General features: G+C 39.5%; 2 protein-coding genes and 1 long non-coding RNA gene across 4 annotated transcripts in view; all 3 read left to right on the forward strand.

Moving 5' to 3' along the window:
• Window positions 1-6293: 6293 nt before the first annotated feature.
• On the forward strand, window positions 6294-7291 carry LOC122081656. The gene is made up of 2 exons (XM_042648846.1): window positions 6294-7128; window positions 7242-7291. The coding sequence occupies exons 1-2, from the start codon at window positions 6294-6296 to the stop codon at window positions 7289-7291; spliced, it is 885 nt and encodes a 294-aa protein (XP_042504780.1).
• A 294-nt stretch (window positions 7292-7585) lies between these two features.
• On the forward strand, window positions 7586-8265 carry LOC122080837. Its single transcript, XR_006140925.1, has 2 exons — window positions 7586-7869; window positions 7989-8265. It is a non-coding gene; the product is annotated as an uncharacterized LOC122080837 (long non-coding RNA).
• A 1801-nt stretch (window positions 8266-10066) lies between these two features.
• Window positions 10067-26975, forward strand: part of LOC122080638 — a 23264-nt gene continuing 6355 nt past the window's right edge. For both annotated transcript variants that reach the window (XM_042647440.1, XM_042647441.1), the window contains exons 1-7: window positions 10067-13322; window positions 13425-13529; window positions 13633-13785; window positions 22895-23058; window positions 23169-23316; window positions 24100-24222; window positions 24346-24433. In XM_042647440.1, coding sequence (XP_042503374.1) covers window positions 10785-13322; window positions 13425-13529; window positions 13633-13785; window positions 22895-23058; window positions 23169-23316; window positions 24100-24222; window positions 24346-24433 — 3319 coding nt within the window. In that variant the 5' untranslated portion in view covers window positions 10067-10784. The remainder of the gene's footprint in view (window positions 13323-13424; window positions 13530-13632; window positions 13786-22894; window positions 23059-23168; window positions 23317-24099; window positions 24223-24345; window positions 24434-26975) is intronic.

Below are 26975 nucleotides of genomic sequence, written 5' to 3' on the forward strand. Positions count from 1 at the left end.
TGCATGTTTGGCTAATCTACCTGCCACTGTATTGACTTCATGATAGCAATGAACAATGCTCCAAGAGATTTTATTGAGGTAGCCTTTGTAGTGCCACCACATTTGCACAAAACACCAGGGGATGGCTTGCTTTTGAACATAGATGACTACAACATGAGAATCACACTCTATTATCAGATTTTTAATTCCTTTGGCAGCTGCACACTTCAGAATATGGAAAAAGGCTACAAACTTTGCCATGAAATTTGTCCCGACACCTTCATAGAAAGCATAAGCGACTAAACTAATCCCATTTGCAGCTCTAATAATTCCCCCCCCCCCCCCCCTTGAGCACCCTAGATTACCAAGTGAACAACCATCAATGTTCAACTTGAAGGAATTAATAGGGGGCGCTCCATTGAAGCTCAAGGTTTCGATTTGCCCAGGTTTCCTACAGTGACTACTCCCATGCTTCTTGCAAGTAAAAAATCGGCCATCATTAAGACCTTAATGGGGACTAAAACTGAAAAACTGCTGATGTCTTGTAGAATATTTTTTATTCTCATACCCACTGGAGCATGCAGGCTGTCAAATCTTCTTCTATTTCTTTCACTCCAAATATGATATGGAATAATAACTGTCATAGACAACCAGACACTGCCACAGGACATCGCCCTTCCTTTTCTTTTCCACCATGAGAATAGGCTTTCAATCTCAGGAAATCCAGACCACCTCTAATTAAAAAAATTCAACATTGAAGACCATAAAGAGGCTGAATACTCACAATGAATAAAAAGATAATCAAAAGTCTCCACACTTTGGCCACAAAGAGAGCACCTCAACATCATAGGGACTGACTTGTTGGCTATTCTATCATTAGAAGGAAGAGTTCCATGCATTAATCGCTATCGAAAGGTTGATAGTTGTGGGTGAAGGCCCTTCAACCAAATTGTACTCCACCATCCTCTGATTTGGATTTTGTCCCTAATGCTTTCCCATGCGGATGGCACTGAGAATTTTCCTGACTCTGTGAATAACCAGACCCTCTTGTCCTTCATAAGAACTGACGGAAGAGGAATCAACTCTATCTGAGTTGAGATATGCTGAAAATCATTTGGTAACTGTTCCAAATCCCATTTCCCATCCTTAATATAATCTGAGACCAGGGCATTACCATTACTTGGGATATCATCCACCAATTCTAATAATCTTGCTCCTCCTAGCCATCTGTCATACCAGAAGTTGATGGACGAGCCATCTCTAACAACTCATTGCTCTGATTCCATGACCAAATTCCAAACTTTGCGAAGGGCTGGAAGAATGGAGGAAGGACTGATACTTCTCAAACTACCATCATTCCGCAAAAATCTACCTTTGAGAAAAGATGCAAACTCAGAATTATCTCTTTTGATGTGCCAGCATAACTTGGTCAGGAGGGCAAGATTGATCTCTTTAAGACGCCTTATACCCGACCTGCCTTCTTTTTCCGGTTTGCAATCCTGGCTCCATTTGATAGTTACTAATTTGGATTATGTTGTCGCCCTAGTCCAGTTGAAATTTCCGATCCATCGCTCCATTAAAGTGATCAAAGACGCTAGCCATAGGTACACAGAGAAGTTGTGCAAAGGAATGCTACTCATCACTAATTTCATTTTTCGCTCTTCCTGCAAGTAATAGTAATTTTCCTTTCCAGCTTAACTTTAGTGATTATTACCCTATATGATTGCCTAAGTTACTTCATTTTTTTATTTTACATTTTATACCAAAGGAGTTTGAATGTAAAGTAAAGTGAAACTTAATAATAAAATATAATCGGATAGGGTAATGATTATAATTTTTTTTTCCCCCTTTCCCTTTAATTCTCTTTGCAACCAAGTGAAGCTTTTTGAGAACTTTACATGGCAGCAACTTCAAGCCAAGAAGTTTAACGAAAGCATGGATTCGGAGGCTTCCACCATAATCATTAAAGACAGCAATTTCAAAGAATTCTTTTCAACAGATTAATGACAAGCTCAAGCCAGGCGGTGCCCAACCACATGAGGTGTTCATGAGATATTTTCAAGCACTTGCAACTGTACCATATAGTTTCAATTGTGATGGTTCTCTAGGAACCAATTGCTGCAAATTGTGTTGCTACCTTACAAGACAGCCACTCTTGTTGTTGAGTCTTGAAAAAATAAAAATAATGATTTATTATATGAAGCCTAGTATCAAAAATATTGGATCTTTCAATATTATATTTTTTTGCTTGGGCAACTTAAGTTGAAACTTGACATATAAGATAGAAATCTTGGAGTCTTATCAGTCTACAAAATTTGAATCTCATTTACAAATTTTGTGGTGGGAGAGTCATTCGGTCTTATAATTTTTTCTTGTGGTAATTTAGTGAATGATATAAAATACTTCATATGTTGCATTATCTAAGAAGTGTAAATGGGTCCGTTCGGGTGGGATTGAACCCAACCTGCTTATTGGATTGGGTTTTTCATGGGCAGTCCGTTCGGGTGGGATTGAACCCAACCTGCTTATTGGATTGGGTTTTTCATGGGCAGGAAAGAATCCACCATAGTTTGAATGGATCCAATTTGGACCATATGACGAGCAAGACAAGGCCGCCAAGGTCTTAGGATACTGGATTCATCAGGGGTTGGGAATCGAGAGGGTATGGAGGAGTAGAAGTCTTACTTTGGCACCATTTGACAATGTTCCGTTTCTGTCGTTTCTGCGTTTTCTTGTTCCTAGAAACGGAGAAACATCCTAAAAAGCATTTGATAAAGTTGTTCCGTTTCACCCATTTCACCTGTTTCTAGAAACATAAATCAAAATTTATGCCCATTTACAATTTTAGAAATGACTTTGACAATACAAGTCCGTTTCTAGAAAAGGATTTGAGAGAAGAAAAAAAATCTGTTGTGCCCGATAAATCTCTCAATTATTTAAACCTAAAAGAGGCAACCAAACCCTCTCTCCCTTTTGGGCATCTGATAATACTATTGGGTTTTTTTAGTGGCATTATGTTTGCAAAAAAAATTTTGAGAAACAGGTTTATCAAACACCAAAAAATCCGTTTTTATTTCCGGAAACGTGAAAAGTCATTTCTACTGTTTCAAGAAACAGAAACAACAGAAACGTTATCGAACGGTGCCTTTATTACTCTAATGCCCTCTTGGGGTTTGGTATTTCGAATGGGCTATATATGGGCTTAAGATTTTAAAATAATCAGTTATTTGAGATGAGATGAGTTTATGTATACTGATTGGGTCAGGTTTTCCTCTACGGCTCACATAATTTTACCACATGGTAAGGTAAAGCATGGTTAGACTAACATGGCATCCAACTACCCCAAGCAGCCATGGTCAAATTAATCACTCTGGTAGTGGGTTTCCTCTGAGAATATTCTTATTAGATCTTTGACACAATGGTCTAATCTAGGGGGTGTGACCTATTGTACTTTTAGAGCTCAATCCATGTAAGTTACAAATAGTCCATTAGGTCTAGGTTTGTTCCCCATAGGCCAATGCCATGTCATTAAGGAAACATTCACTGCAAGCTTCTTTGTTTGGGCAATCCATGTTAATTGCAAGTGTTAGGTCTCCATTCACTTTGTTACCCTAAATAAATTTATTTTACTTCAGTTATATACAATTAGGATTTAAAAGCGGCAGAACATTGTTGTCAGGCTGTGTGGGCCTTGCATAAATAAGGGGGCCAATGAGAGTGTACACATGGGCATAAACATGTTTGGCAAAAATTTTTCATTTCAAGCAGCAAGGGGTCATTTTGTACACTTATATGTCTAGGCACATGCAGACCAATTATTCTCTCTATAGAAGGGGGAGAAGGGGGAGCTCTTCAAACCCCACCACCACACCTACTCCCACCCGAATCCAGTTCCTCTCCTTAGCATGATCGCCCAGGTCTTACTTATAGCTACTTGGGCAATCAACACGTATCTAAGCGGTGATCCAATGGCTTTTGATGCCTCTTTCTCCACTTGAATACGGTATTTTTGTTCTAATCAGTAGAACCACAGCTGTTGGATCACCACTCGGATACATATCAATCATTCAAGTAGTTATGGGCAAGACTTGGACAATCTCTGTTAAGGAGAAGAGCCGGTTCCCCCCACCCAACATTTTTATAGCATTATTTAAAATTTTTTTGCAAAAGTTTTTTCTTTTCTTTTCTAGGTATCCAAACACAGCCTAGCTATAGTGATCATGACCATATGAATATCTAGGAAATTGTCAGTAGTAGTTGATCGGTTTGGAGGGAGTTTGATGTTAGATGTGGTATGAGAAAGAGAGATAGAGAGTGTGTCATTTTCGCTTCTCAGGTCCACTGCTTATAAGCAATGCCATGACACACACACATATATATATATATATATATATTAATTAGGTTCAACCTTCATAAGCAATGAATGCAAAGACGAGCCACCCATTCTAAGAAATTTTTCCATTTTTATTAGGTTTGCAATGACCGCAATTTCTGCACAACTGTGACACATGCCTATCGACTTCAAAGTTTAAAATCAAAGAAAGAGAGAGAGAGAGGCAGGCGTTGGGTGGGGTTGAGGGTTGAGGGTTGACCAGAGTTATTAAATTCGCCGAATTATTCGCGAATAATTCGCGCGAACAGAATTTTTCCGAATTAAACGAAAAATTCTGACCGAATCCGAATTTTAAATAAAATTCTTTAAAAATCGCGCATTTTTCCAATTAGATTTAAAATCGCGATTATATCGGACCGAACCGTTTTAAACCGAATAATTCGGTTCAAACACACTTTATTAAAAAAAAAAAAAATCGAATTACAAAAGCCAAAAAGAGGGTTTCTGAACTTTCGTTTCTTTCTTTCTTTCCCCAAACCCTCATCCTCTCCATCTCCGAGACTCCGACCGGCGACTCTGTCAGTCTCAGTCACTTGATGTCTCTTCCAATCCATGTCTCCGCCTCTCCGGTGACTTCGTGAGTTCGAAGGTAGGTGACTCGTGAGGAGAGCATGGGACAAAAGCCAAAATAAAGAGGAAAAGGAGCCGTTTTTGTTTCTGGAAGACTGTCATTACCGGCTGCAGGCAGTGGTCGGTGCCAAGGACGACGACGACCGCCGCACCTGCTCCACAGACAGCACGCGAGGTAACCTGAGTACGGGCCACAACAGGTCACCGGGTCCTATAGATTCCACGCATTCACCTCGATGTCGCTTCTCATCTGCTGTAATACTACCGCAGATGCGTTCCAACAGTGTGTCCCCATGCTCCTTAGCCAGCCGGGCTGTGTTGCCGTGTGAATCGTGAGTTCGTGACTAACGCCTGAAGTTCCATAAAGTTAACTCTGCTCACATCGTTGTCACTTTCCTTTCTCTGTTCAAAATAACAAAAGCGAACCGATTGTCGCGCGGGGCCTCTCTCGGTGAGCGTACGTGGTTAAGGGAGCTGCTTCCCAACGAAGCAAAGTAGGAGGAGCAGGTATAGAATTCAACTTCTTATACTTCCAGATCTCTGAATTCTCACTTCTGGTAGAAGCTACTCGCTGGTTTTCTGTAACTCGTCTTTGCTTTCTCATGGTATCTCTTCTTACTGATTTTCTTATATTTAGATTTTGATTTTAGTTCTCTTTTTGTTTTCTGATACTTCTGGCGATCGATCGAATTGATATTGTTTGGGGGGTTTTCTTTTTTTTTTCGGATGATCGAAGTCTATTTGCATTGCGACCTTAACTGCAAGAAAAACTTGCTAGTTCTAGCCTAACTACTAAACAATGTGGAAGTTCAAGATAGTATTCAAAGGAGAAACTAAAAGGTGGGAAAAAACATGGATTAAAGAATGAAGAGAACAATAAAAACAATTATTTTCTGAGAGTTACAGTGGAATGGTGAAACAGAGCTTTAATGTTCCTGGTCCTGAAGACTGGGATAGGAAACTAATGATATTGAGACAATAGTTCCTATAATTAATTGCCATGGCAGTCCTTGACCATTAATGTTAGCTCCCCATGAGGTGCTATGCCAGGGTTACCAATGTTCATGACGGGGTTTATGTTGATTTGTTTGTTCATATTACTCAGGTGGATTTATGGACTGTTGTTTGCACCTGTTGCACTTCTCTCTATTTGCATTCTTGTGCTTACCTTTGGTCATGCATTGTAAAAGGCTATGCATGTTAGTGGGACTTGAAAACTTGATTCTTTAATTATTCAGAGGCTATTTGCTTATGTAATGTAGTTATTAATATCAGATGTATTTGTTTGTTTATATGAAATGATTTATGTTGTTTTTTTTTTTTGTGTTTCAACTTTTAACAAATAGGAAAAATGGGAAGACAAAAAGAAAAGTTTTGGCAACATGCTGAGCAACTTGATAGTTTACATTTCAAATGCAAATTTTGTGAAAAACAAGTTTATGGAGGGGTCACTCGACTCAAGTATCATTTAGCTAAGGTTAGTGGTCATGATGTTGCCTCTTGTGAGAAAGTATCAGATGATGTCCAAGCAGAAGCTCTTCTTGCTATTAATTCTGAATCAAGTAGCAAAAAGCGGAAGAGTTGTACCAGTGGTGAGAGTATAGTTGGTTCTTCTCCTTTAGCTATAACTAGTCAAAGGCAGTCCACAATGGAGGAAATGATCCCTAAGATGGACAAATCAACTTGGGAGAAATCTCTTCGTGATCTTTTTATTAAAAATAACATTTCTTTCAATGTTGTTCAATCGGATGCTTTCATCAATTTTGTGAAGTGCACAACCCGTTATGGTCCTAGTGTTCCTATTCCAAGTTATGGAACCCTTCGTGGAAGAATAATTCCTGAAGCAAGAAAGGACCTTGAAAAATATGCTGAAGAAGTAAAATTTTCTTGGAAGCAAACTGGTTGTACATTCATGTCTGATTCATGGACTGACTTGAAGAAGCGGTATTTTCTTAATGTGATTGCTTATTCCCCAGGTGGTGCTCTCTTTTTGAAGTCAGAGGAGTGTTCTCATGCTAAATTGACTGCTTTTTATATATTTGATATTCTTGAGAAAGAGATTGAAAGTATTGGCCCAAATTTAGTGGTTCAGCTAATTTCAGACAATGCATCCAATTATTCAAGTGCACTTGATATGCTTACTGGAAAGTATCGTTGGTTGTTTAAGACTCGATGTGCAGCCCATGGTATCAATCTAATGTTGAAGGATATCTATGAAAAGGTTTTTTGGGTTCAAGAAATTTTTGATGAGGCGAAAAGAATTATTGACTACTTGTACAAGTCAATAATTGTCTTACAGTTGATGAGGAGTTTCACAAAGAAGGATCTAAAATATCCTTGCAAAACTAGATTTGCTTCAAACTTTTTAATGCTTCAGTCAATTGTTGAAGTGGAAGAGAAGCTTAGACTCCTAGTTGCATCAGCTGAGTGGAGGAGTCTAAGAAATTCGAGATCTTTAGAAGCAGAACGAGTAGTGGACACCATTCAAAGGGAGTCGTTTTGGAATGATTCAAAAGAGATTTTGAGATTTATGGAACCAATCATTCGAGTTCTCCGTTTGGTTGATGGTGATGGAGCTATATCAGGGTATTTGTATGAAGCAATGGAAAGAGCAAGAGAGGTATTGGAGAAGCATTATGAGGAAAACCACCGGTATGACCAAATTTTGAAAATCTTTGATAAGAGAAGAGATGAAAATATTTTGGGAATCATTCACTATGCAGCTGCTGTTTTCAACCCCACTTATTTTTTTAGTGAAAGATTCAAAAAGATTCCTCAAATGAAAGATGCAACAGATTTCATTGGTGAAACAGTGGTTCCACAAGATGAGAGGAGAGAATATTATGGACAGCTGGCAGTATACCACATGAAGTCTAGCACTCTTTTTACTCCCAGTGCCAAGATGATGATGGAAACTAGTCATCCTCGTAAGTGTAATAATTATTTTCTTTTTAAAATTTTTAGTTTATTGTTTCTTATGTAAAGATTACTTGTCTTTTAAAATTGTTTATTTATATATATATATATTTTTTTTTGCCAATGACAGGGGTTTGGTGGCATATACAAGGTGATGCTATTCCTATCTTACAGAAGTATGCCATTCGAATATTGAGCCAACCATGTAGTTCTTCAGCTTGTGAGAGAAATTGGAGTGCCTAGGATGCAGCACAAACCAAAAGGAGGAATAGATTGTCAGCAACAATGTTAGATGATTTAGTCTATGTGAGAATGAATTCGTTGATGATGGAAAAAAGGGGTGAACTTGAACAGAAAAACATGTTACCCATTAATCTTGACAATATTAGTGTCAATGATTTTGATCAGCGCATTGAGGACGTTGATAAAGAGTTAGAGAGATTGTTGGATGATGTGGATGATAGCATTGCTGAAGACTTGCTATTTGGTGCAAGTGCTAGTTTTACTGAGAGCGAGACTCAACCCCCAGATAGTATATAATGATTTAGTTGAGTACTTAAATTTTGGTGATGTAATAACTATTGTTATGCTTTTGTGGATGTTTTGCTTTATTTAGAATAGCTTTTCCTTTTAAGCATGAATGATGGAATTATGTGAGTCATGGACTTATGGATTGAATGAAGTCATTTTGAACTTTTATGTCCCTACAGGATAATTGGTAGAAGCATTAAAACATGCATTAGAAATTGAATTACTGTAACCATTGCTTTCATCACTCAATGACAACTTTATTCTAGTTTTTTTACTGTATTGTATATTTGAACTACAATAATTTTCTCTTCTTAGGTGTACATATTGCCTTGGTTCCTTAGCCATTGGTTCCCTTCGGTTGCTGAAAATTATACCGTACAGTCCTACTTGTGGGTTGGGTGTAGTTGCTATTTTAATGAGTCTAGCCCTGTCACCTTCCCATGATTTTCATGATTGAATAGAAGCTTTCTGCTCTGGTTCTGTGAATTTCAGACTGATTTAGGGTGAAGGCTCTGGTGGGATTCCAAGCCTGCAGTCAGGTGGATACCTTCTCTCCTATCTTTATTCTTCTCCTTAGAAATCAGATCAGAAACTCTGAATATTTTAACTCTGCAATCTGATGTTCTGCTTAAATTTCTCAAATTTCAGATTTGTTCTTAATCTAATATCTGATTATTAAGTTGTTTATCAAACAGTCACTGGAATATTGCCCATCAATTTGCTTTTCTATTCTTAAGTTTCAAATCTGTTCTAGATTTCAAAATCCAGATCGATAAAGATTCCTAGCTCTATACCATTTTCAAATTCTGATTTTTGAAACTGAATCATTCTTTTTCTGAATCTGATTTATGTTTGCTGATTATTCATTATTTGGATCAATATTTTTTTATTGTTCAGAACGCTAAAATATGCCAATTGATTTTACTGTTTTGTGGTTTCTTAGTTCCAGTTGGATTCTTCAATATCTTGAAATCTATCCATTGGATTTCAATCCAAGAAAGGGCATACCTGGTGCACAAGGCTCCCTATTTTTGATTTTTGAACAGTTAATTACTTAATAAATAAAATAGATACAATAAATTATAAAAAAATAACATCCGAATTTTTTGCCCGACTTTTATTTTGGTACTCGAATAATTCTCAAATCCGAATCCGAATCCGATTTTTATTTTGTCCGCTTTTTTGACCGCTTTTTTGACCGAACCCTTAAATTAACCAAACGAATTATTCCGAATAATTCTTCGGCCGAATAATTCCCGAATCCGAATTTGCTAACTATGGATGGGATTGGGTTAAATCAACGCTTTTTTTTTTTTTTTTTTGGTAATGAAATCAACGTTTGTTAGTTGAAGAACGCAATAACAAGTTATTTATGCATACATGCCACCACGTGTTAGCTTTTTTATTTTGTTGGAAATAGAAAGAGAGATGGAAAAACCGAAAGAGTAGGGAACATGGTTTCAAGTATCGGTCTTGTATCGGCCATATTGGATCGATATCCATTGAGATTGATGAATCGGTATCCGTATTGTTTTAGGGGTAAAATAGTAAAAAATTAGTACTTTTTAAAAACAGCAGGGGTAAAACCGACCAATTCCCACCAATCCGGGTCGGTACCGATACCAATACCTAACTCCTTGGTAGGAAAAGAGAGGAAGAGAGATGGGAAAACCGAAGGAAGCAGGGAAATGGAGATAAATTGATGCTCTTCTTGATCAACAATGTGAAGCCACGTGTTACCGACCTGGCAGCACGGCAGCACATCTTGCAACTGCCAGACGGGAGGAAGGACCATTCATCATCATTCCTTCAATCAACTCACAGGCTGACATACAGAGGGGGAAATAGATTTCCATTTCATATCTGCGTTTCATCGTGACTAGAGCTTCAACCCTGATGCCGGATAGGAGAATGAGAGAGACAGAGAAGACGCGTTAGCTGATAAGATTCACTGTCTGGCCTTGTTTGGATATCGAATTTTCAGCGATCATTTGTTGCCACTGGTATCGGTATTTCAGGTATATAATCTGTCGAACTTTATTGGTTCTCTCTCTCTCTCTCTCTCTCTCTCGTATCGGATCTGGATGGGAAGATAGGGTTTCTGTGAATTCCGTGATTGCCCAATTGTACAGGGTTGATGGGTTTTTCGACTTCTTATTGGATTTTGTTTCAATTCTTTAAACGAAGGAGATGGTTTTGATGGTTACTCGGAGCCCTTGATGTTAGAAAAGCAATTTCATTTATTTAGATTTTTATTCTGGGGAAGAAACGGATTGCCTACTACAGGGTCCCAATGGAGTATCTGTCGATTTCGTTTCGAGAGCTTCGATTACTGGGGTTTGCGTTTGTGTTGGGATCTATGAAGCTTGTTGGCTTTTGGGTCTGAATTCTCCTCATGTGTAATCAAGGAATTTGGCACTTGGAACGATTGTGCTCACTGTCTGATAACCTCTTTGATCATCATCATCAGCTACAGTACCAGGCTGTGTTTGGGATGGAGACACCTGCCACAGCCCCAACGACAACGCAGTTGCCGGGTTTGAATGAAGAAATCCCTCGTGTCAAGTTCCTCTGTAGCTTTGCAGGTAGCATTTTACCTAGACCTCTGGATGGGAAGCTCAGATATGTTGGAGGAGAGACTAGGATTGTGAGCTTGCCTAGAGAGATTACTTATGAGGAGTTGATGTCTAGGATGGGAGAGCTTTTTGAAGGGGCAGCTTTGTTGAAGTATCAACAGCCAGATGAAGATCTCGATGCTTTGGTTTCTGTTGTTAACGATGATGATGTGACCAATATGATGGAGGAATATGATAAGTTGGGAGCGGGGGATGGGTTTACCAGACTCAGGATATTTCTGTTCTCACATCCTGATCAAGATGGTTCATCACACTATGATACAGATGAGAGGGAAACTGAAAGGAGATATGTGGATGCATTGAACAGCCTGAATGATGGACTTGATTTCAGGAGGTCACAGCACCAACAGTCTGAATCCCCTACAATGGGTTCTGTGGTGGCTGAACAGTTTCTTAATCCAATCAGCCTAGAAGCTGGTCTCCATAACCAGCGGAATTGTGAGATGCCTTCGCTACAGTGTAATTTACGTCATCTCAACATTCCTCATGTAGGATCTGGCCCACATCAACAATCCCACACTCCGAGATATAATGAAATGGAGACTCCTTGGAGCCCTTCATACTGTTCACCCAGGCACCAGGGGCACCATGATCCAAGGCCTGTGCCAGAGTACCCAACTTCGCCATCTTCTGGTCATTACCAAATGACATTTGGAGAGTTACATGAAAAGGGCTTGGATAGGTTGTCTGAGGAGTGTGCACGGCAACAAGTGAGTCATCAGCCTCAATATGATCACCAGTCACAATTTGTTGACAATGTTGTATGGCTTCCTCCTGGAGCTATACCAAGTGATAAGGCTGGTTTTCCTGGCAACTTGGGCCATTCACACAATCTTTTTGAAGGGAGTAACATCTGTGAGCACTGTCGAATGGCTTTCCAAAGAAATCAAACTTCATCGGATGCTGCTCGTTATCCAGATTCTCGTTGGAAGCATGGTGTGCAACCACATTTGGATCAGCCAAGTACAGGGAATGAATTCCACCAATTTGCTAATCCATGTGCCCAGTGTGCTTCCAGTAGGGAGACTTACATGTTGAATATGGAACAAAATGAGGCTCGATCTTTCTATAATGAAGTTCACAGTCATGAGCGAAGTTGGGTCCTACACCATCAGTTAAACCATCATGGTGAGGAACTTAGGACACATGTGTCTGGAGCTGGACGGATGAGTGAGCACTACATTGTAGATGGTACTGCTGGTGTGAATTTTCCTCTTTCACATGGTAATTGCTGTGATGGCCATCATGTTTCTTCCAATTGTATCAATCATGAAGATCCGAGGTATATTCTATCTGGACCGGAAATGGGTAACGGAGGGTTTCCTGACCAAGCTGTTGCATCTGGACTTCACATTCATGTTCCTGCACCTGAAGACCGTGGAATCCGTTTTGGGAACTTCCCTCCTGCTTATGCAACAGAGAATTATTATCAGGGGTCACATGGACCTGCACCTTCACATGCTTTATGGAGGAAAGTGCAGAACCCACTGCATGGTGCATCATCTTATGAACCGTCAGGCTTATTGCCTCAAACCAATGGTGCGATAAACTCAGGGTTCCTAAGGGGAACCCAGGAGGGTAGTCCTCGGTTTTGTATTGCTGTGGATAATTCAAGTGCTTGGGCTGGGCCATCTCAAAAAGTATATGCCTTTGCTGGGTCTCCACCAGAGGAATATCACCATGGCTATGTTTCAAAATTTAATGCGCACAACCTTAGTCATGAAAACCAGAATGTTACTTCAGATCCTGTTCGAACCCAACCTGACATGGTAGACCATGCTGTGCCAATGGAACCTGTGCAAATGGTGTCTTCACCGTCAGCCGTGGTTGATGATAAGGTGGGTGCTTCAACTGCTTCAGGTTGCACTCCAGGGCCAAGAGATAACAGTGTTGTTGGAGTAGTGATGGAAGGGAATAATGTTCTTGGAGAGGGTTCTGAACATAAGTGTATAGAAACTGCTGGGCACTCTGATGTGGCACCTACTACTTTTGCAAAAGGAAACCAAGAACCTGATAAGAAAAATGGGGAAGAAAATATTGTTTTAATTGACATGAGACCTGCTGAAGAGCATGGTGATACTGTAAAACATGGTGAAACTGATTTTCATGCCACAGTTGAAAATGAAGACCTCTCAGCCAGGCGTTTGAGTTTCTTACCTGAGTTGATTGCTTCTGTTAAAAAGGCTGCCTTAGAGAGTGTTGAGGAGGTAAAAGCTGAAGTGCAAGAAAATGCCGATGGCAATGTTTTGCTTGATCCAACTTCAAAAGAAGCAGCTTTGCATGAGATAGAATCAATGGTGAGAATTTACCATGCCATCGTTATTTTTCTCGTTCTAGAAGTCAATGTTCTTTAGGAATTCATTTCCTTACAGTTACCTGATTATACTTTGGTCATATAGATCTACAATGTGGATTTGGAGCGTGATTCTGATGGTGACCATACAAATATCTCCAAGATTGAGCCAACTAAGGCAGAGGAAGAAGCTTTGGCTAAAGGGTTGCAGGTATTTCTTTATCTCTTGTATTCATTAATGTTATTCCGATGTATTTCTACATTTTCCATCAATGTCCATTTAAAATGTTTTGCTTTCCTTCCCTCCTGTATAGACAATAAAAAATGATGACTTGGAGGAAATCCGAGAATTGGGATCTGGGACATATGGAGCGGTTTATCATGGAAAATGGAAAGGTTCTGATGTAGCAATAAAAAGAATTAAAGCGAGCTGCTTTGCTGGAAGACCATCTGAGAGAGAACGCTTGGTAGTCTCCATATCATGTTTATAACTGATTTTCCCTGATAAAATGATGTTTATAATAGATTTCTGTTATCAAATGCTTTTTCCAAACCACATCATGAAAGATTGAATTTTCACTATAAGTTTTCCATAGCACATTTTCTTATGTTGTGTGACATGACATTTAGAGAATGCTCTGCAGGAACTTTTTCACCCTTGACAAGTTTAGCTGAAGTTTGAAATAACATGATTTGGTCTAAAATCTCAGAATAAATGTTGAAAATCTGATTATCTGACCTTCTGGTGCAAACGTGCTATTGTTTGCTGATCTTTGATACATTGAAAGTTGTCTTTGAATTTCAAAGCTATCCATTAAAAGTAGTATTTGAATTTTGAAACCAAGAGTGATAAAAAATTCTGATAGAGAGAGAAAACAGAGGATCCCCTTTCATACAAACTGTTTTTTCTTATTCATGGTCATAGGAGAGGTGAGCTTTTGGCCCTAGGATAAGGTGGTGGGGCTTAAAAAGAGATACTTTGCAACCATTTATTAATAAAATGGTCAAACAAAGAAAGTGAGACTTTGAGGGAATCACTAATACGATGTGGAATGGGACCACTACTTCTATTAACAATGTCACTAAAGATGCCTTAAGAGAATTGAAAGGAAAATGTCATTCCTCTAGGAAGACTTGGTAGTAGGGCGATAAGGTTCAAGCAACCATTGAGATAAAGAAGCTAGTTTTAAGACATGGCAAAGGACTAAGGATGTAGAAGATCTAGAAAGATATACATTTTCCAGAAATGAAGCTAAAAAGATTTTGAGAAAGCAACAGGGAAGAAATATGAAGATCTTTATAACAATCTGAGCACAAAGGAAGGAAAAAAAGCTATCTATAAGATAGCTAAAATGATGGAAACGAAGAGTAAAGATCTTGACCATGTTAGATCTATTAAAAGTGAATATGGTAAAGTACTACTAAATGGCACACCTCGGCCAAATCGTAAAGTTGCTTCATTATGACCTAGTCGTTGCAGGTTCAAGTTGGGAAACAATCTCTCCATGAAGTGGGGTTAAAGCTCTTATGACCCTCCCCAGACCCCGCAGCGGTGGGAGCCTCGTGCACTGGGAATGCCCTTTTTCATGGTAAAGTACCCATAAGGGATGAGGACTTTAAAGAGAGATGAAAAGAAATAAAGAAATAATAGAAAAGGAAACTAATGGACTAAAATAAGACTTTCTAATTTGTCTCTAACTTGCTAGCCAAGCTTAATAAAATTAGAAACTAACAATTGAACTTAAAAGGAAGCTAATCTAATTACAAATAAGAAACTAATTGCTTAACCAAAAAGGAAACTAACTTCGACACAAAAAAAGAAACTTAATATTATGCTAGCTGGACTAAATCATTGGCTGCTGGAGATCTTCTCTTGGAGCTGAGTAAGGGACAGTTGTTTAGCTTCTTGAACAGTAACACTAGTTATGGAAGCTGCTGAACAGGCTAGATTGATGGCTGCTTGGGCTCTTCTAGAAGAACACTTAGGGAAATCAAATATGCAGTATTCAAGAGGCTGCTATTCTGGTTCAATGGCTGCAGGAGTGGACCAGCATTGGTGCAAAATTGGGGCCAACAAGGCTGGCTTGATGGGACTAAACCAGGTCCAGACTTGGGATAGAACTGAACCATGGTTTGGTCAGTTCGAGTCTTCCTTTTGACTGCCCTATCGTGAAAAGGAGTAACCATCAAGGAAATATCGTGATACACTCCAGCAAGAATAGTAAAGAAGTAGCCGCAGATTGATGGGGAAGGGAGAGAGGAGAGATTTCAGAGGGGAAGAGAGAAAAAGAATTGCACAAGGGGGGGGGGATGAGGTCAAACGACCTAGTTTTGTTCTGTTCTTTTGTTAACATAAAATGCTTGGCATGCCCATGGAGAGAAGGTATGTTCCCAAAGTCCTTGAGACTGAAGTTGTTGAAGCTCTTGAATAGCCAAGGAAAGATGTTCTGGATTGAGGCCTGGATGGCTAGCTTGATTCTCACACAAGGATTCAATGATCTTTTTTAGGGGGTGATTCTCACACAAGGATTCGATGATCCAGTTTCATTAACTTAGAGCCCTTTTATAGGGAAAAAGGTACATTGGATTCCATACATACTGGACCCCATATGGGACGACCGACAAAAGCAAATAAAAGCAAATAGTAAATGCATTATTACAACACATTATTAAAGCAACACACACGGCATTCGAGAAGATAACTCTAGTCGCTATCCGAACTATCAGTGCTGCTGGCTGGATAAAAAGTAGCATGATCAATGAGCCAGTCGTTGTGCTCATCAAGGAGGCGCTCGATTCGAGGATCAGTGAGGTGACGGATTGATGGAGATCCCAAGCCTTATCTAAATGGTCAAGGAGTGGAGCCGGTACCTGTTGTGGCAGAGTGTCATTGACTCGACATATAGTGAAAAGAAATCTTCTCCATTCGTTCCGATGTCCGAAACGAGTGTGGTAAGGATCATATGGTTTGATGCCATAGATATGGAAATCAGACACATATTGAATGTGATGGCAGGGTTGTTGATTTGGATCAAAGGTTTGATGGATGACAGGGGGTCGGTGAAAGAGAATTATGATATGGGGAATATCTGGATATGGGTCATCAGAGGAAGGAAGATATCTAGATAAGAGGGTAAGCCAATGTTCTGGTGGGGCGAATAACTGGAGAAACTGTAGGATAGGATTAACTTCTTGGTGGTGGTTGTAAAGAGGATGATGGTGGTGAAGAGGATCTGTCCATCGACCTAAAAACCAATGAAGGGTCAGAAGGGGAAAATTAAGGGCGATGGTGTGGGTGGAACAGAGGTGCTAGAATATGCACTTGTAGATAAGGGGAAATTCTGAGATTTCAGCAGGGGAAGTAAAGGTAAACATGGTGAGGAAAGGGTAGTCAGGATGAAAACAAAGTCCTGAGATGGGGAGTCCATGTCTTCAAAGAGAAACTTCGAGGAGTCGGAAGGCTGTAGTCTTACTGTATGAAAGGACTATTCTCAAAGTGAGGTCCTGGAGGATTCCTAAGGGAAGGGCTGGAGGAAGGGAACAACAAAGGTTATGACCTGGCGATGGGGGAGACTGAGAGGTGGAGGCTCCAGGGGTTATGGGGAAAAGTAAAGGGATAATGGCAAAGGTTGAGGTTGGTCTGGATAGGAAGTCTGCCAAAACATTTTCTTTTCCTTTAATGTGTTTAACATCAAAAGACCATTGGGAGAACCATTGAGCCCATCGGAGAAGTTGTGCCTGAGGGAGATGCTTCTGGCGAAATTCAAGCATTCGTGGGAAACTGGACATGTCGAGTTCAACTAGGAACTGATGGCCAATTAAATGGAATTGGAACTTTTCTATGCCTCTTTTGACTGCTAGAATCTCTTTAAATGTAGAGTGATAATGAGCTTCAGAGGGTTTGAAGGATCCACTTTTGTATCTGCAAACAGTTCTTGTAGCTGTAGAAGGTTGTTCTTCAAGAAGAACTGCACCCCAGTGAGTGTCACTGGCATCTGTTTGTAAGATTCTTTTTCCAGTAGAGGGAATTTGAAGTGTGGGGAGTTTCTCAAAGAGTTTCTTTAAAGCCTGTATAGCTGATGTGTGAACAACAGACCATGGAGGAGTATTCTTACGCAAAAGCTGGTGTAGCAAAGAAGTATGTATGATCTGTTGTGGAAGAAACTCTGTCATATAGTTGACGATCCCAAGAAATCGTTGAACTTGATTTTTGGTAAGAGGACCATCTGGAAATAGCTGCAAAGAAGTTGCAATATGCGGTTGTAGATGATATTGTCCTTTGGAGATAGTAACACCAAGAAAATCAATAGAAGGGACGCCAATTTGTAACTTCTTAGGAGAGAGTATAAAACCATATTGTTGAACAATTTGATGAAAGTGTTGGAGAAGCTGAAGATGGGCTGCTTCTATGTTGGAGAAGAGAAGAATATCATCAATGTATATAAGAGCATGGTCTTGGATGGGAGCAAATATCTTCATCATAGCTCTCTGGAAGATAGATGGTGTTGTTTTGAGACCAAAAGGCATGACTGTCCATTGCATGTGGTAGCCTGGAATGTAAAAAGCTGTCTTTAGTCTATCTTCAGGAACAATTCCAAGTTGCCAAATACCTGCTTTGAGGTCAAACTTGGAGAACACAGTAGCATGGGCTAACTGAAGAAGTAGAGCTGGACGTGTTGGGAGAGGAAACTTTTCATCAGCCAAAAAGAAATTTAAAGGCCGATAATTAATCACCATTCGCAACTTTCCTCGAATTTGTTCTGTTCTTTTGTTAACATAAAATGCTTGGCATGCCCATGGAGAGAAGGTATGTTCCAAAAGTCCTTGAGATTGAAGTTGTTGAAGCTCTTGAATAGCCAAGGAAAGATGTTCTGGATTGAGGCTTGGATGGTTGGCTTTTGTTGGATTGACATCTTCATTTTTCTTGAAAGGCAGTGAAATGAAGAAGTCAGGGTTCTGCCATAATGGTCGCGAACACATTGTAAGAAAATCCGAATGAGATTCTGCACAAGATGTGGAGCGAATATGTGCCTTAATTTCTTCAAAGAGGGAAGTTCCTGCAAGAAATAAGTTAGAAATAGGGGCCCAAGGGAGAAGCTGTTGCTTATAGACAAGACCGTGAGGTGTCCATCAGAGTGGAAGATGACGAAGAATATCAAACCCGATGATAAGGTCTTTGCCTGGAAAATGGGTTCCTAGGACTGTATGGGTTATGGATAATGTTGGAAGAAGTTGGATTTTTATAAGTTGTCGAGACACAAAGGGGATGTGGAAGATTTCACCGTTGGCTGTAAGAAAAGGAAGAGGAGGTTCCTGGGATTTCTAAAACGGTTTAGGGAGGACTTTTGGGTTCAGGATTGTAGTAGCAGCTCCAGTGTCAAGGAAGGCAATAAGGTTTATGGGTCTGGCATAAGGTTCAGGAAGTATTGTGACAGAAACATGGGGAAGGCAAACTGGCTGACTTTGTAAGAAAGGAGGCTGAGTAGTAGGATGGGCAGGGGGAAGGAGAGGTATTACCTGGTAGAGGGGATCAGATTCCTCGGACTCGGAGAGGGAAGACTCTGGGTCTGAGTCTGTATCAGGGAAATCTATTGCAAAAAGAGAGAGATCAATAGGAGTTTCATCAAGAGAATATAAAGACTCAAGGTCAGCATCTTGAAGATCTTCCTGGTGAAGAGAAGATAGCATGTGCAGAACCTTGTCTTTCTTTCGAGACAGAGGACAATTTTTTGCAAAATGTCCATTTTTTCCACAGACATAACAAGCAGAGAACTTGTTCTTTCCTCTAATTTGCTTTTTCCGGAGGAATCCCCATTTTTTCTTTGGAGATTGAAAAGAGAACCTTTTCTTTTTGAGTGGATTCCTTTTGTGAGAGAAAAGAGGAAACCGTCGGTGATGAGATGGCTTCTTGGTAGCACAGTCACATGATTTGTCACCTTTACACTTGATTTTGAGATAAGAGGTATCACAAGCAAAGGAGACTTTATCAGAATGATCTTGCAAATCTTTCCAGACTTTTTTGATGTTACAAAGCTTATCAAGGGCAGTGAGAGCATAGTTGTATAGAGAACCAATAGTACATGAGGCTAACGGAATATTCTGGTTCTTTAAAAACTGCTGTGTATCTGCGCCAAGGGGCTCTGGCAGAGAGTTTAAAAAGACTTGCTTTAAATTCTCATCATCAATACCACCAATGTTATGAAATCGGTTGGTCATTCTGGAGAAATGTCTGTCAAGGTCAGGCCGAAGAAGAGAACAACACTTCATCTGGAGAACTTCATCTTGGGCCTTTGAGAGGTCATTTGAAACAGGGCCAAGAAACTCTTGATAGAGAGTAGAAACAAACTGGCTTTCAGCAAGCTGTACAAGTTGCAGTTGTCTGTAAGGACCAAGAGCTAAATACCATTCCCTGAGTTTGCCTTGGAGTCTTGCAACAAATTTGGACAAGACAGTAACGGATGAAGCTCCTTTATGAAGTACTTCAGCATTAATCCAGGCATAAAAATCAACAATCCGAGATGCCCATTTGGAAACAGGAATATCATCCAAGGTAAAAAATTGCTTCGGGTCCTGGTTTTGGTATGGGGTAAAAGGTGTAGGTTGTACTGGGGGTTGTCTAGGTGTAGGTGTTTCTGGATCCTGTATCTCAGGGTCATCATCCATTTCAGAAACATGTGGTGCAGCAAGATGAGGTCCATCATTCATGAAAGAAGGAAGGGGGGCTGGATCTGAGATAGTAAGGGTTGTAAGATACTCAGATAGAGGGTTTTCTGGGGGAGAAATGATGGTATGGATGGATTTAGGAGGAGTGGAAACGACAGGGGTTGCAGTGGAAGAGGATAGAGGAGCTGGAGGTGGCCTGTGTGGATTAGGAGGTGGAGGTGCAGGATATGAGACTGGCATAGGATAAGGGGTAAATGGAGGAGGTTGTGCTGGTAGGGCATCTGCGAATTCATCCTCATAATCACTCAGATCCATAAGTGCGGCAGTGGATGTCCATGCGTAACCTACTGCGGGCACGTCCTCTAGCTGCTCGTGTTCTTTTGGGAAGAGCACGTTGTTGTCATTAAAGTTCTTTCAATTCTTCAGTAGGAAAAGTCCTTGAAGAAGAGACAACAAGTAGCGTTGAAAGGCATACATAACAAAAGGATCTTGAGGGATGAAGCTTTGAATTGTTACTGGAAGTGGTTGTTGTTGCCGTTGAGAAGAGGCAAAAGAGGGAGCACGGGGTTGCTATTGTTGCATCTGATGAAGTTGTGCTTCAAGGTACCGGAGGTGCTTTTCTTTCTGGCCTATAAGGGCAAAAGTTGTTGTGGTATCGGCAACACTAGAAGTAATTCCAGCAAGTTCAACATGGACCTGATCAATGTCTCTGCGGAGAGATTGAAGAAGATGATCATGATGGGACAAAGTGCCATGAGTTTGTTGAGTCTGAGCCAATATACGCTCAAGGTACTGGTTATGGACAGTAGCATTTTCTGCCTGCCAATTCAAAGCTGCCTCAGCAGGAGAAATGGGTTCAGAACATCCTGTGGCTTGAACTGATGGTTTAACCTTCCAGACTTGTCGGATACCATGAACATCTGGACCAGTGTCATGGAGGCCGGGAAATGGTTTAAGAGGAGAAGAAGAGGAAGAGCCTGGAGTATACATACAACAGGGAGGAACAATTGGAGGAGGTAAATCAGGTTGTGGAGGAGGTGTACATGGAGAGAGAGAAGATATAGGAGAAGGTTTGGGAGTACCATACTTGACAAAGAAAGGGTATTTTGATTCAGTGCTCAAGGGTCCAATACATGGATCACCTGCCTCATATCGTTCCCGTAACTGTTGTTGGGTAGACTTTCGTTTAGAAGAACGACGAGAGGAAGGGAAGTCATCGTCAGAATTTTGAAGACAATCGTCACAGTCAGAGAGGTCAAAGTATTTATGACCAGTAACTGGATCTTGAAAGTAGAAGATCGGATTACCCTGAGAATTAAAAGACTTGATAGGAATTTTTTCTTGGATCATACCAAAAGAGGTTGGGAAAGGAGAAGGTCGGGGGAGGAGGAGGAAAACGGATTTCTATCTCACCAGAAGGATGGGTAATATACTCAGGATTTGTAGACTGAACTGGTTCAGAAGGGACTTGAGGTTGGGAAACTGCAACCTGTTGTTCATAAGCTGTTACCCAAGAAGAAGGAAGGAGATGAAGGAGTTCGTCATCAGAGATTTGTCTGGGAACATAGGTACAGCAAGGGACTTGGTTAGAGTCCATGGTGATGAACAACGCATCTTCAGAATGGCCAGTAAGAAGATCAAATGCATGGTTTTGCAAACGATAAGCCATCAGATAGTACAAAGTGGCAGCCTTTGAATTTATTCTGACTATATCAAAGCACTTATTCAATTCATTCTTCAAAATCTTGTCCAATAACTTGGGTTACATGCCTTTATATTAGAAGTAAAATTAAAACTTTCCTAATTAAAATATAAAACTGAAATACCAACTCCTAATTACTTCCTAGGTTCTAACTAATGAAATTAGAAACAAAATAAACTCAAATTGGATACTCCCTACTTGTCTATTAACTACCCAACATAAAAGATTACATATCTTCCCAAATAAAATAACTTAATCTTTCCTAATTAAAATAAATCCTAAGATATCCTACTAAGAAAATTCAATCGGACCAGGATCGTCTCGATTGATATTGTCAGATAGGTCAACTCGATCCAGCTTCAATTTAGCATCAAGGATGCCACTTCCTAGGGCAGATTTCAAGTAACGGAGAATACGCAACACGACTTCCATATGAGTCGAGTAGGGATCATGCATTCATCTGACTAACCAAGTTGACGGAAAATGCTATGTTAAGGCGTGTAGGAGAAAGATGGATCGAGCGCCCCACTAATCTCTGATATCTCCCTTATACACAGGGTCACCTTTCTTGCTACGTAGGTGATCATTAGCTTTAATAGGAGTGTTTGCCGGCTTACACCCTAATATACTTGTCTAAAAAAGAAGGTCCAGCACATACTTCTGCTGAGACAAGTAGATCCCACAAGAAGACTTGGTGACTTCAATGCCAAGGAAGTAACGAAGCTGTCCTAGATCTTTGATCTTGAAGTTCTCACCCAAGTATCTCTTGAAGTGAGTAACCTTTTCGTACAGCTCTTATTTAAGAAGTTCTCTCATATTCTTTGGCATTTTATTCACTGAGCTTGTAGCATAATGCATCTCTTTGGAATTTATTGTGTCATAGTATGAATGGACTAAGGAATTTATTGTGTCATAGTATGAAGGGACTAAGGAATTTATTGTGTCAATAGTATTGGGGGTACTCTACTTTTATAGTCCTTGTTTTACTCATTTGCTTGCTTTAATTTTGTAGTCCTTGACCAAAGTATTTGCCTTAAATAATTTTTCTTTAAATAGTAAAGCTTTTACTAAGAACTTTTTTTTTTTTTTTTTTAATCTTTGCATCTTACTCATTGATCTTATAACTTATGCATATCCTTGATCATTTTGTCATAGTACTGTTACTTTTCTAGTCCATGTTAAAACTCCTTTCTGTTTGCTTGTCTCAATAGATTGCTGATTTCTGGAAGGAGGCTTTGATACTGAGTTCATTGCATCATCCAAATGTTGTGTCTTTCTATGGCATAGTTCGTGATGGTCCTGATGGATCTCTAGCCACTGTAACAGAGTTCATGGTTAATGGATCTTTAAAGCAATTTCTGCGAAAGAAAGACAGGTAGATAGGTTGGATGATTATGAACAACATTTTCACATTTTGGAATTGTTACTCTCAAATGGTGTGTGAAGCACGTAGTGTTGTGTTGACCTCATGGTAACTTTGAACAGGACGATTGATCGTCGTAAGAGACTCATCATAGCTATGGATGCTGCATTTGGGATGGAGTATTTGCATGGAAAGAATATTGTTCATTTTGATTTGAAATGTGAAAATTTGCTAGTAAATATGAGAGATCCCCAAAGACCTGTGTGCAAAGTAAGTGCCTTGATCATTACTTTTGCCTTTTTTGGGGTTTCTGCCATGTTTTTTTTTTTTATGTTATTCCTTTTATGAGTGAACTATATTGAGTGTTGGACTTAGGTTAATCCAAGTCTTTGAATTTAGTTATCATTATTGTAATTCTGGTAAGGAAATGGCCGGACATTGCACTTTCTAAAATTTGGTTGTGTAGGACACATTCATATGCTCATGTAGGACAAATGCTGGTCTTCAGAGAAAAATAAATTGTTATAAATCTTATTTTTACCTAATTAGTGTGTTATTCACTTTGCACAACTGTAATGGTGTGATCTCTTTTAGACAGAACTTTAAGACATTTCTCTATCCTCTCGTACATATTCCCATTCCTCCTACTACTGCATCTTACTTGAACTCAGTTTATTTCAGAATATGTCTATTTTAGATAAAGTTCGTTATAAATATTTATAGAAATTTTTATGTTTTTGAGACAGCATATCTGACAAATTGGAGTTTAACATGTTCTCATGTCCAAGTTCCCTTCCCCCAACCCCCGTCTTTTTTTTTTTTTTGGCACAGGGGAGTGGGAGGAGGGTGTGTATCTGTGGTTGGGGAAAGGGTCATGAAGTTGTGGGTTTGGCATGTAACTGAGTTACATTGGCTGTTCTTTTGTATGGTCTCTTGCGATTTCATTCTTTGGCTGGTTCTTTTGTGACTCATTTGCAGATATTATTGATACTCTACCATATCTTGTGAGGGATATTGTATTGAATCAATCTTCACGTTTACTTTTCTCTCCAGATTGGTGATTTGGGCTTGTCGAAAGTAAGACAACACACCTTAGTGTCTGGAGGTGTCCGGGGAACTTTACCATGGATGGCACCTGAACTCCTTAGTGGGAAAAGTAACATGGTAACAGAAAAAGTAAGGTCAAACTCAGAATGGTTGTGAATTTTTCAGATTATATTTTACTTGTATCTTGTCTATTATGATCTGTTTAATTTTATGCAGTATTTTTCTTATCTTTCTTTCTCTCTGTTGTTGTAGATCGATGTTTACTCATTTGGGATCGTCATGTGGGAATTGCTTACTGGGGAGGAACCTTATGCCGATATGCATTGTGCTTCTATGATTGGTAGGCAGCATAATGTTGAAGTTCTGTACTTTTCTATCATACGGTTACAAATTGCCAATTGTCTCTCATTTGTAGCTACAGAAGGGTCACAAAAGCACTATTATCTTCATAAGAATACTTTGATCTGCCATGCTTTCTGTTGTGTTGTACATATGCTGCACTAATACAAGTGTTTGTGACCTTCTACCCATATATTCAGACTTTTTTCCAATTTGATGTTCTATGGTCCCCCCCCCCCCCACCCCCCTCGTGCAAGACGTCCTTTTTTTTTATATGATTAGATGTTGGCTATCTGGTTGGAATGAATTGTGTGCTTTTGCCAAGATGGTCCGAAATTCATCCAGTGGTATTACCAATGTTCTTGAGTTAGAATATAGAGATTGTCAGAGAGCAAGAGAACAAGGTGAAAAGAAGTGAGATGAGAGTAGAGGGTTGGAGGAGAAGAAGAAGAACAAGAGAGATGGTAGAATGTTGTGTGTTGAGAAAAGATTCTCATCCACACCTATATTACTTCACTAATAAGATGTAAGGAATTACATACACCTCCCTAGGGAGGTAAAAGGGAAAAAAGAGAATACAATAGAAGACAAGAAGATAATAAACCAGTTCCTAAAGTACCCTTATTAGGTAAACTCTAACAATTTGTGCATAAAAGAAGTGTGCAACTACAATTTCCCTGCTTCTGGTGCCTCAATTGATGGTTAAGATTATTTGTATTGATAGAAATATACTGTGCTAAGCTTCATCCTGTGGTTGGGTACTCTCCCTTCACAAAGCACCCAACCTGGAGCAGATAACCTTATCTAGCTATTTAAGTTTTGGGGCTCTTGCTATGGCAGTTGTGCCATTCCCTATACCTGGTTGGTTTTGCTGCATGCTCAGTTTTAAGAAGCATTTCTCATTGTGTGGAATTATTACTCTTATTGAATTGTGCAAACGAATTTACTTGCGGTCTATGCATGCTTGCAGTAGATATTAGGGTGACATGAACTTACTAATATATATATATATATATATATGTATATATATGTATATAGAGGGAGGGAGATTATTTTTTTTCTTGTAACATGTTTGGAGTGTCAAGTGATATTATGTTTTTACCACAGTAGCTTGGAGCATCATTGTCATGTTATAAATCATTAAAAGGAATGTCATGCTGAATGATGAGTCAAGAAGCTGATATGCTATATGATCTTGGAATATGGTGTATGCATCAATATGTTCGGCTTTTAATAATCATTTGGCATCTTGATTTATACCTTAAATCAATAAATGATCTGTTAGTTATCAATTCATGTCACCATCATAGTTCATATATTGTATCACAATGTTTTGTGATAACATTTTGTTTTCTAAATTATCTTCATTGGGACCTAGTGGTTGCGGGTTCAAGTTGGGAAACAGCCTCTCTGTGAAACAGGGTTAAGGCTGCATACATGATGACCCTCCCTTGGCCCTGCAGTGATGGGAGCCTCGTGCACTGGGTACACCCCTCTTCATACCTCAAATCATGAGTCAGTAATCAAGTCATGTTACCATCTGCTCTTCTAAATTCCGTCCTTGGTGGACTAAGCTCTCATAAAGTTGGTTTTCTTTGGTTTATCTCTCATTAACTCTAGTTGTGGATCATTTTCGTTCTCCATGTATGGGAATTTTCCTTCTAAATTTATGTTCCTTCAAAGTTCCCCTGAACATTTATCGAGAACTTTGTGCCATCGGATGCCATTCTAATTAAATGTTCATGAGAACCTTAGCTGCAAAATGAAAAGGCAACTCTAGTGACGCGGCTCGTGAAAGCCTTCCAGAAAGTGCTAATTCACACAGCTTTGATGGAAATGTAGGAGAAGATTTTAGAGTTCATGTAATAAGGGTATTTAGGATATTTTGTTATTAGCTTGTATTTTTTACTTCCATAGGTTCTCTTATGTTACTATGGGGGTATTATTGTGATTCCATATTGTTATAAGCAAGTTAGTAAATATAGGGGAGAGAAACCGACTTCTTCTTCTCCTTCCCTTCCTCTTCTCTCATCTTTCTTTTGCTCAGTTTATCACCTTGAACTTGGTATCAGAGCAAGGATTGAGTGTCGACCAGCAATCTCCCTCTCCATTCTGCCTCTTTGTTTAGAACCCTAGAAAAAGGGAGGGCCCCAACAGAGACTGTACTATGTAAGAAGAGTTTGAGTTGTACCCATCTTCTAGAAGACATTGATGGAATTTAAAGCTGTGAAGAATATGAAGACAGATTTACATATATTTGTTGACGGAGGAGATTATTGGTAGTGGTCGTGAGGAGAAAGGGTTCTATCTTCTTAAACCAAGGCCCTCCTTTTTAAAAGATGCTTAGTCTTATGTAAGGTTCAAGATATAGGGTTTCGACCCTTGGAGAGACCAAAATTTCAGTCGAAACCTGGGAAATTTTGAGGAAACCAGGGAATTTTTCCCAGTTGGGTGGAAACTTTGGTTTCGACCCCCAAACTGTTTTTTTTTTTCCTGATCTTTTGTGTACATCCTATTTTAGAGATGTTTAACACATATACATA

The sequence above is a fragment of the Macadamia integrifolia genome, chromosome 6 (assembly GCF_013358625.1).
Source record: "Macadamia integrifolia cultivar HAES 741 chromosome 6, SCU_Mint_v3, whole genome shotgun sequence".
NCBI classification, from domain to species: Eukaryota; Viridiplantae; Streptophyta; class Magnoliopsida; order Proteales; family Proteaceae; genus Macadamia; species Macadamia integrifolia.